The 11033-nt window shown below is 40.9% G+C and overlaps 1 protein-coding gene across 2 annotated transcripts; it reads left to right on the top strand.

Moving 5' to 3' along the window:
• The first annotated feature begins 201 nt into the window (after positions 1-201).
• On the top strand, positions 202-9271 carry IL26 (interleukin 26). Of its 2 annotated transcripts, XM_010707928.2 has the most exons (5): positions 202-511; positions 921-977; positions 2405-2536; positions 7898-7963; positions 8045-9271. In XM_010707928.2, exons 1-5 carry the CDS (start codon positions 341-343, stop codon positions 8129-8131), a joined length of 513 nt encoding a protein of 170 aa, XP_010706230.1. In that variant the 5' UTR covers positions 202-340; the 3' UTR covers positions 8132-9271. The 2 variants fall into 2 exon arrangements, 1 of the variants encoding a protein (XP_010706230.1); XR_002111250.1 differs by lacking the exons at positions 202-511; positions 921-977; positions 2405-2536 and adding an exon at positions 7527-7567 and having other exon boundaries at positions 8045-8971.
• The last annotated feature ends 1762 nt before the right edge of the window (positions 9272-11033 follow it).

Here is an 11033-nt window from a genome sequence, read left to right as displayed (position 1 = left end):
TTCCTTCAAATGACCACCACTTAAAAGAAAGACTTCTCTGAGAGGGAAGTTCTACTTTCTTGGAAACCTTGACCCTGCTGCCAGTAAATATGGAGATATCGTTTAGAAAACGTCACAGATGATTGTGGTAAAACTTGTTGAAAGTGGAGCAACATGTATAAAAAAGCACAGCAACAATACTAATGAGCCAGCACATGAGCATTAGGTTATCTACATGAGCATCTCAGTGCAGAAGCTGTGTTGAGGGTTAACAAAATTAGGTTAACCTCTGTCATCTAACCAGTCTTGCTGTATCACATACGCTGCTGTGACTATAGAGCACGAAGATTTGGAAGTGAAGATGAAAGCGTATTCTATTTTCAGATCTGGGTATTTGTTAGTTCTACTTTGTCTTTTCACTGTAGAAGGCAAAAAGTCACCTACAGGAAAGCGTACCTGCCGGAAAGGACTACTCTCCCAAGTGACAGAGAACCTATATACCAAGGCAACTAGTTTAAAATCATCTGTTCCTGTAAGTTGATCCCATTAGATGAAGATTATTCTATTTATGGATGCTTCTTTGACAGCTTTGCTATTCATCACCTGGATGCTTCAGTAAGCTGAACGTATCTCTATGTTCTTGAGAGAAAGGATAATGCTTCTACTCCTTTCGTAAAGATGGGGAAAAAAAGAGGATGTATGGAGAGGTGGGATGAGTTTGCCAAGGTCATGGAACAAGTTCATCGGCAGACAGGCTGGAATTGGAACACAGATTTACAGGGACATCATCCTACATCTGAATAAGATTATTATTACTACTGTGACTAGAATACACCTTGGTAGGAAACACTACTGTACAGAGTTTTGTACGAATTAGACTAAAAGCTCTTTCTCCCTTCCTTTTCTTAGATTAATTAATACTAACACATTGTATTTTACAGAAGGATCTCATCAAGAATACAAGACTTCTAAAAAAGACAACAAAAATGCTGTTTATGGTAAGATTTATATTACTGTTTTTCCACACTTTTTGTTTTGATTTTCCTTTGGTCTGCAGAGATAGGAAGGAATGACAGCTGACACAAAAGTTAGTTGTGTTTAATTGTCAAGTAGGCAATGTTTACTAGAGCCATAACTCTAATGGAATTCTCTGCTTAGAGGAAGTGTTACATCTGCACCACAAAAACCGATTTTCCTATTGGACTTGAGGAAAGAAGTGATTGTGGTATGAGGAGAAAGAGGTGGTTGTGGAAAGCCTGGATAGAGGCATTTGCTACTACCTGGTTGCAGTGGAGCTCTCCTTTGGAGCATTGGGGTGGCAGTGTCTACTGCATTGTGAAGGAACATGTTTGTGGTAGCCCTTGCTCCTCCCTTGAATACTTTACACGTGTGATCCTCCTCAGTAATGCTTTTCAGCTACCATCTCATTCTCATGAGGGCTGACGCCAAATCCACCATTCTGACTGTTGAGCCACCTTCTGTGAGGCTATGCATACTGCAGATAGTCCAGGGATTTTGAAGACTGGCCAGCCAACAGCTGCTTTGGGCTTAGACCTCTGCAGGCGCCCTAGAAGAGGGAGATTCAATTCCCCAAATATGATTTGGCATGGAAGTGAGACTCTGAATTTATGGGGTCTGTTCATAGGTGACTACAGATGTGTGAGTGGTTTTAGCATCTTTTATGCAGAGATTTAGTCAGTAGGGCAGACTGACTCAGTGGAGTCAGTTAGTAGAGACCTACTAGCCTTTGAACTTCTGGGGATCTCAGTGAGTGGATCCGGGATTGAAGGATCCTTACTTGCCCAAGTAATGTTCGAGATCAGCTCCTCTCATTCTACATGGACACCTGCATTTCAATGGCTTAATTTTGCACCCAATACTTGGTTTGGTTTCTTAAAAATAGGCATACAGCCATTTGAAATACCTTTGGGTGTCCAAGATATCCCATAGATAAGTAAGGTATTACATAAGGTGGTCTCTTCTGGAGAAGCAGCTGGGGCTGGGAGGGATTCCTTTAAAGCATCTTGTATGGCATGGGACACTGGTGTGGAGGAATCAGACAATAACACCCACAATCACCCCTACAGTGTGGCTAAGATTATCTGGCTTAACTCCCCTATTGATCTTCTGTTTATTCCTTATGCATTAAATAGACTTGTTGCTGTCTCTTCTGTTCATGGCTTATCTTACTGATACTCCTTGCTGTGTCAGTGCAATATCCTCCTGACCTATCTTCAGAAACTTCAGGGGTATACTGAGATGTTTGAAAAAAAAGGATGCAATCTAATGGGATACTGAAGTCTTTGAAATAATTCTATTGGTTACATGCTTTCTAACCACATGCATTTTTACAAACGTAACATTTCAGAGAAAATTTGACTTGTGAGATTTTCATTTGTCAACTCCTTACCTGCTTTGTTTTCAGACAAATTGTAATGTTCGAGATCAGCTCCTCTCATTCTACATGAAAAATGTTTTCAGTCATCTTGGAATAGAAAGTGAAAAGCTGTACGTTATTAGTGCCTTCCGGGTCCTGCAAGAGAACATGAATGCCTGTGTGAGTATATTACTGAGAGCTAAACTGCCTCTGTCCAGCTGAGAGGCTAGGAAAGGTCTAGATCATACTTTTTTTGACAGTTAAAGAGTGTGATTCAGAATTATGGTGTGCCCTATGCTGCAGAGAACTCAGCTTCCCAAGGGCTTCCCCCTGAGCCTGGGGAAGTTTCACACCACTCATTTCCTTCCAGAGTGTGTCTGTAGAGTGGTGGAGATGCCATGGGTACTCTTACTCACATATTATCTCTACTGCACCACACTGAATCTGGGAAGAGCCGATGGTGACTCGTAAGCAAGCACTGGCATGCAGCGATATAGACTTGGGAAAGAGCACCTGTAAAGTTACCAAGCAGAAGGGACATGGGAATGCTGATCAACAGTCAGCCAAACATGAGCCAGTAGTGTGCCCAGGTGACTAAGAAGGCCAAAGGCAGCCTGGCCTGCATCAGAAATATTGTGGCCAGCAGGGAGTGATTGCTCCCTTGTATGAGGCACTGGTGACACTGCACCTCAAATTTGAGTCCCTACAAGAAGGACATTGAATTGCTTGAGTATATCTAGAGAAGAGCAGTGAAGCTGGTGAAGGGATTAGAACACAAAAATATGAGAAGTGGCAGAGGGAATTGGAGCTGCTTAGTCTGGAGACAAGGAGGCTGAGGAGAGATGGCATCACTCTCTGTAGCTACCTTAAAGGAGAAAGCAGGAAAGAATGTACCGGTCTCTTTTCTCAGGTAACAAGTTATAGAATGTTAGGCAGCATCCTCATGTTGCAATAAGAGAGATATAGGCTGTTATCAGGAAGAATTTCCTCATTGAAAGGTAGTTAGGACTGCAAGGGATCACCGAGGGATATGGTGGAGTTGCCATCCTTGGACATGTTTAAACGATGCGTGGGCATGGTTCTTAGCTACATGGTTTAGTGGTGGACTTATAGTGTTAAGTGGATCACTGGACTTGATTCTAAAGGCTTTTTTTAACATAAATGATTCTATGATTCTATGGTTCTGTGACATGGGATAAACCATAAAGGAGCAGTTTTCATGTATTGGCTATGCCCACAGTTGAAGCTGCCGCCCACTGGCAACATATCCCAAGAGTGAATTGAGTTGTCCTACCAATACCATGTCAATATCCCACCTTGCACTTGACACCAGGACCGTAGTTAGTACACATTTTTGCCAGTGCAAATATGCACATAGATTAAAGGGTGATAGGGTGAAAGGGTGGGAGGACTGGCTGACACGCCTGAAGGCTGTGCTGCCATTCAGCGAGACCTGGACAGGCTGGAGAGCTGGGCAGTGAGAAACCGGATGAGGTTCAACAAAAGCAAGTGCAGGGTCTTACACCTAGGGAGGAATAATTGCATGCACCAATACAGGCTGGGGGATGAGCTGCTGGAGAGGAGCTCTGCAGAGAGGGACCTGGGCGTCCTGGTGGACGACAGGTTGGCCATGAGCCAGCAGTGTGCCCTCGTGGCCAAAAAGGCCAATGGCATTCTGGGGTGCATTAAGAAGAGCGTGTCCAGCAGGTCGAGGGAGGTGATCCTCCCCCTCTACTCTGCCCTGGTAAGGCCTCATCTGGAGTACTGTGTCCAGTTCTGGGCTCCCCAGTACAAAAAAGACAGGGATCTCTTGGAAGGAGTCCAGCGGAGGGCCACAAAGATGGTGAAGGGCCTGGAGCATCTCCCCTATGAAGAAAGGCTAAGTGAACTGGGTCTGTTTAGCCTTGAGAAGACTGAGAGGGGACCTGATCCAGGTTTATAAATATCTGAGGTGTGGCGGCCATAGCGGTGAGGCCAGTCTCTTTTCAGTGGTACGTGGAGACAGGACGAGGGGAAACGGACATAAGCTGCAGCATAGGAAGTTTCGCACAAATGTGCGTAAGAACTTCTTTATGGTGAGGGTGACGGAGCACTGGAACAGGCTGCCCAGGGAGGTTGTGGAGTCTCCTTCTCTGGAGATATTCAAGTCTCGCCTGGACGCCTACCTGTGCGACCTGGTGTAGGGAACCTGCTTTGGCAGGGGGGTTGGACTCGATGATCTCTAGAGGTCCCTTCCAACCCCTACAATTCTGTGATTCTGTGATTCTGTGATACTAAAATGACCCCATCACTTGTAGGCTGGTTTTCTTCCCCTTCTTGTCACATACATCCTAGGCTGCAGAATGTCCTGTTAGGCCTTACCTCCTGGCTCCTCTTTAAAGGGTAGGTGAATAGGAACAGGGTATGCCTTAAATCTTTATCATCCACAGCCATTTTTTTTCCCTCCAAAACCTTTAGTCCTTGAAAGTAACAGTGTCACAAAAAGTGAAATGTGAGTTAGGCTTTAATACAATCATGAACAGTCAGGTAAATATCTATGCTACTTTTAAAAAGTGAAGGTAGAATGAAAAGTCAACAAAATGTTATTGAATTATAGCTTTGTCTAATCTGAAACATGTGGTCGCATGTGGTTCTATATGCACACAGATATTTGCAGTTCAAAAATAAACAACTTCAGACATCGCCTTGCAGTGCTGTACATCAGAACACAACAAAAATATTTGTATAATGTAAAAACGTGCAGATCTCAATGGGAGAAAACTTCCCCAGCTCTCAGGTTCAGTGTTTAAGCCATGCTACATAATTGCAATCATTATTCACAGAATTTTGTTATAATTATCTGTGTCTGTCAAAATTCCAGGTATTAGAACAATACAACAATACAACATAATTGAATGAAATTTCATTCTTATCTAGAAAATTGTCTGAAAATTACATCTCATACAAGTGTCAGCACACATAGAGGAGTTTAGACTGTATGCTTTGACTCAATTCAGCACGTCAGTTATTATGACATGCCATCAGTGACTGGAGCTAACTAAATAACTTAGTTAGCTATTTAGTTTCTTCTGTTTCTGTGCTCTATGGAGACAAAATGCAGTGCATTACTCAAAGATACTGAATTCTTTTCACAATTACTACCAGTATTCTATCCAACACAAATATAAACAAAACAATTTATATTTTCCAATCTTAAATATATATATATATACATATCTATATATAGGAAAGAAAAGACTTCCTCTTATAGAAGAAAAACAATAACTGTTCAGAAAATGATGACTTGTCATGATTTTCTAGGAGACACCTCATTACTGGAAATGGTAGCACTTTAAAAAGAATTTTTATTAATTCAAAGTCAACAATAGAAAAAAAAAACATTTGAAAGAATAGCAGAAATTGTGATCAGAATGAAAGTAATGAATCTTCTTCTAATACACAGATTGTGATTTTTCCACTGTATTCCCTCATAAATTTAGGGATGAATTCTTTAATGTTCATTGTATAGTTGAATTGTAAGATGTTTGTCAGAAGGGATTTCCACCATGGCAACATACTTGCATAAGAAATGCATCATCTTTCATGGGTCAAGTTCTTTATACAAGTGAGGGAAACAGTGACACCTTTATGTACATACCCACCCTATATTCCTTTGTGAACTCTGTCTCTAATTCAGCCAAGTAGAGTGGCAAGCCTACTATGTAAAAATCCTAACAAAATTTGATTCCAAAGACTTTGTACTACATTATTGCCATGATTTTAACCTTGCTACTCTTTTTTATTTTTCTTACTTCCTCCTCCTCCTCCCTCCTTCCCTCCCCCCCAGATATTAATATTTTCCAATAATGTAAGAGCCCAAGTTCACTTTTTTTTTTGCACAGGTACCAAAATCTCTAAGTCCCTTTTCTGCAGGGAAATCATGCCCTTTCACTTAGAGTATAACTGCACTGTTAAATAACTGTACATTTTTTCTTGGATACTGGGAACATCCATCTGCAGCACCACTGTCCTCAGCAAAAGCCTATTTACTTGCTCATTTGTCCTATTGAGATGGCAACAACATGAGAACGGCTGCTGCTTCTGGGGATATTTCTACATCAATAGGAGGTTGAAGAAGTTTTTTCTTGTATTTGAGTGCAGAAAGGCAATACATTGACTGTAGGATTTTTAATATTGCTCTATCATTGCAAATAGAGCTTGTTGGTCTTTAGTAGAGATTGCAGCGTAGCTTGAAATGAGCAAGCTTGCTTGTTCACTTGCTCTGAAATACTTGTGTGGAAATCTGCATCATGCAAACTGACCTTTAAAAAAAAAAGCATACCAAACAAAAACAAAAACAAACAAACAAAAAAAACCCCAAAAAACCCACATCATGAAGAACTGCCCTAGTTAGAAGATTATTAAAGGCTTAAAAATGCAAGTTACTTCTATTCACATTTTCAGTTTGCAAGGTGATTTTAACATACAGAGAAAGTAACTTGAAAAGAAAATATGTGCTCCTTTTTAAAAATTCTCTTTGAAGTGTAAAGATGTATGGTCACCTCTTTTTAAATGAATTCAGGACTTTTGCCTCTTTTCCAAAATGTTGGCTTTGCTTGTAAACTGGAAAATACCAGTCCATTTTTTCCACAGTAGGATTTTTCCTGCATAAAGAGTTGGGGAATCAGGTAGCAGGGCTGAAGGTGTTGCTTAGAAAGTTTATCCAGAGTGCTACAGAAAAAGCAACAAAAAAAACACAATTAAGAGTTGTGATGCACACCTGTGAGCATGCAGATCAGGCACAGTGAGCAGCTGATGGTGGCACAGCTGTCGGGCACCCTGGGCCATGGGTGCCAGTTTGGGGATCCCTTGGCAGCTGTGCTGCCAGGCTGAAAATTCTAGTTAAAGGACCTGAGCCGTACAGCTAGGTTGCACCATATGAAAGCTGTAGTTGGCACTGATATAAAGACCTCTGAGATAAATAGGAAATGTGCAATATGAAGACTTAGTGTATGGGGCCGCTGAATCACGGCCTGAACCTTTGATTGATCACCTGAGGCGAGCAATGAGTCAGCCATGGGAGCACAGGTGAAGGCAAATCACCTGTGCTGCAGGAAGGGGTGGAGCCTGGCTCCACCTCTCCTAGACCCATTTAAGAGCTGACTGCCAGTGAGGAAGGATCTCTCTGGAGATCTGCTCCATCAGGAGTTCATCTTGTGAGCCCAGGACAGGGTGAGTGACTTTCTCTTATTTCTCCAATATAAATTATATTAGCCAAGGTCCTGGAGATATATATATCTCATATATATATATGCCATCTGTATATCCATTGATTAAACACTTGGTGGTACCTATATTACAGTTTTTGTAGTGTGATCTCAATTTTCCAGAAAGCAAACAAGTAAAACAACACTTCTGTAATAGCAGGAGGTGCTGATTTCACATGTTTTACACATAGTCCAATGGTGCCACATTGTGGGTTTGTCTCTTCCTCACTGCTTTTTTATTTCCATTAGCATTCTTGTTGCAACAAGCTTTTTTGGTTTCTTCTCATCCCTTCAGCTTCCATGTGCTCCATCCACAAGGTTAACTTCTGCTGTCAAAAATATAAAGAAAACATTTCTTAAGGTAAGAGTATTTCTTAAGGTAAGAGCTCTTGCTTTGGTGGTGTGGGTGGCTTCACTTCTAATGCCTTTATCTTCTTGACAGCTTGGGGAGAAGGGAGTATACAAGGCCATCAATGAGCTCGATATTCTCCTTCCCTGGATTCAGGCCTACATCCAAACCATAGTATGAGGAACAAGGAGGTGACTGAAAATACGTCACCTCTATATTAAGAACAGATCCTTACCCAAAGGCCTGACAAACAACTGTGTGCTGGACGTGCAACTTGCCTGGCAGCAACACTGCAACACTGGAGAACAGCTCTTGTAAAAAAAAGAGCAGAAAGAGGAACTTTCAAGATCTTTCACAGTTGTCTTGGCAGCTATGCCTACCCTCAGTACGAGAGCAGCCCCTTGAAAAGTTACAGTATGATGTGCTTTGTGTCCTGCCCACCAGCTTGTTGCCTCACAGGCAGCCCCCAGACGCACTGCACGAGCCCATCTCATAGTCTACTACCACAAGGATCTAGCCATGCCTTGTGTCACCGCTGTGTGATCACGATTTAAAGTAACATGGAGCACTTCAGAACCTCCCCCCTATAATATATATATAAACATATTTTATAGATATGTAACTATGCACAACTATTCTACATCTAAAGAAGAAAAAATAAGTATATGCTGCTTATCTTTATTATTAACTTAAAGTAATAATTGATACCTAATAAACATACTCCAAGTAATGGCAAAACTTTGGTCTATGACTCATGCATGACCTTCTCATGTCACACACTCTACTTGAGATCACACAGTGCAGAAAACATGATTAGTTGATTGCCATTTACTGGGTTTGAAAACAGTTTGAGTGAGATTTGTGGGACATCATTATTCAATTGATTGGTAGCTGTTTCCAAAAGATCTTTTGCATAGCAGAAGATGAAAATGGAGTTCTAGTTTTCCCACATTTTTAAAGACTTAGAAGAAATTATCCAGGTAAGAAGGAATTCCTCGTCTGTATGATTGAACTTCCATAAAGGTGAGATTCTGCAGAATCGCTTGTGAGTCACTGACCAGCATCCTGGCAGAAAGCACGAATGAATCCATGAGTGAATTGTTTCTTTAGGAGCCAGAGCTCCATGCTACCCCATGCTCCAGCAGCTCCTTACAACCCCACCTCACCCCTCCCTGCTCACACAACCATATCTGACTTTGCCTTTCTTATACCCCGGGGTCTCGCAGGATGGCTGGCTTTCTCTTCCAGGTCCTTCCACAGCTTTGCAACATGCTATGTATTTGCTGGTCGCTTGTGGCAATTCTAAATTGCAGTGTGCAAAGTTTAACTCATTAACATATTATAGATCATTTAAGAAAGAAACAGTACACCTTTGTTTGGGAAACTGCCAGTGAATCTCAGCAGGAATGACTTCTGATGGCAATACAAAAGTTTTAAAAGCAGTTTTTTTATTATAATAAACTATCTCAGACAGGTTCAAGTGCTGATCTTCAATGAGAACATGAAGCAATTACTTCGCGCTTATGTTTCACATTAAGAGCCGTGCAGTGAAGACACGAGCCCTTCAGCGCAAGCAATGAACTGTCATAACATTGGCTTCCTAGCTTTGTGTTCTAGCAATTAACTTCAAGCAAATGCATTCATTACATGTTGAAATACAGAACATTTTTCTGTTAAAGTGGATGCTCTTGGGAAATACCGCTGACTGATTTAAGGTGCTGGGACAGCAATGAAAATGAGAACTTTGGTGCTTAGAACTCACCTGTCAGTGCCATGTTACATGGCACATGTCTTTCACATAGGCCTCTAGGTGGCCTTGTGCTGACTTCAGGCATTGCATGTCAACCAGAGTAGCTGACCTGTCAGCGTTTTAGGATAAACTCTGGAGATGCTTTATTATGATTTTTATGTAAATACTTGCTCATACGAGCTTGTTTCTGCTCACTGATTATTTTCTCATTTTAGCATGACATGACAAGTACTTGTTGATCCAGAACATAAGTGAGATTACATAGAACATGCAGATGAGGCCAGGAATGCTGCCTTCTGCCCCTCCCATCCCCCATGTAGGTCTACAGAGAACTTTCTCAAGTGCTCTAGAGGAATACCAGCTCCACCTGAATGCCTGTGTATTTAGCAATCAGAATAGGATCTAATCTTCTGCTTTATAATTAGTAGTATGTTATGTCACATTATATTATATTATTCCACAATTTGTTTTTTTATTACTAGAAGGAGTTGCAGAATACAACACACCAGGTTTTGTTGCAGTAACTTATCAGACTACTGCATTTTATCTCAAACAGTGAACAAAATCATTTCTGGCTCTGAGGAAACACCTCCAACTTACTTGAATCTTGCAGATTTTTAAAATTATTATTTCTTTGTCATTCAGGGATGGTAACAGCTAGGATATTCACAGGCTAAAATGCAGCCTTAACTTTGCATTTTAGATTTGCAAGTGCATTATCTGTATTTTCCACTGTGATTGGAAGGGAAGATGGACATAAGCTCTGTGCTCAGCACTGGTGTTAAAAAGGAGTTTCTAGAACAAAATAATAGCTTTTTTTTAAGATTTGAAGTGGTTTATGATGATTTCTGAAAGTGAGCTTTACTGCTTTGTTTTTTGAAGGCGTACAGAGGTGACACAGAAGAAACATAGAAACATTTGGAGTCTAAATTGTGGGTGTCCAATCTTTCAGCTTGCCTGGACCGCATTGAGTGAAGAGGAATTGTCTTGGGCCACATACAAAATATATGATATAGCTTACGTCTATAACTAACAAAACTTCTTTTATTTTTTAGACTTCTAATTAAAGCATTAAAAAAGAGGGAGTAACATAACCATAAAACTTGTGGGATATTTAACCTTGCTTTTGTGAAACTAATGCATCAGACAGGTTCGATGGCAGCAGTTGCAATTGTCTGTGAGTTCTCAAGGTGTTAGTCAGAGATTTTTGATGAAATTTTACTTTTTCTGTGCTTCATTCTTGAAAATAATTCTTCACAAATGTATGTACTGCCAAAAAGCAGTGACACGAATAATCAGTAATGTGAAGTGAGGGGTATGATAGGGCTTTTA

The sequence above is a fragment of the Meleagris gallopavo genome, chromosome 1 (assembly GCF_000146605.3).
Source record: "Meleagris gallopavo isolate NT-WF06-2002-E0010 breed Aviagen turkey brand Nicholas breeding stock chromosome 1, Turkey_5.1, whole genome shotgun sequence".
NCBI classification, from domain to species: Eukaryota; Metazoa; Chordata; class Aves; order Galliformes; family Phasianidae; genus Meleagris; species Meleagris gallopavo.
This window is presented reverse-complemented; position numbering and strand designations above follow the sequence as displayed.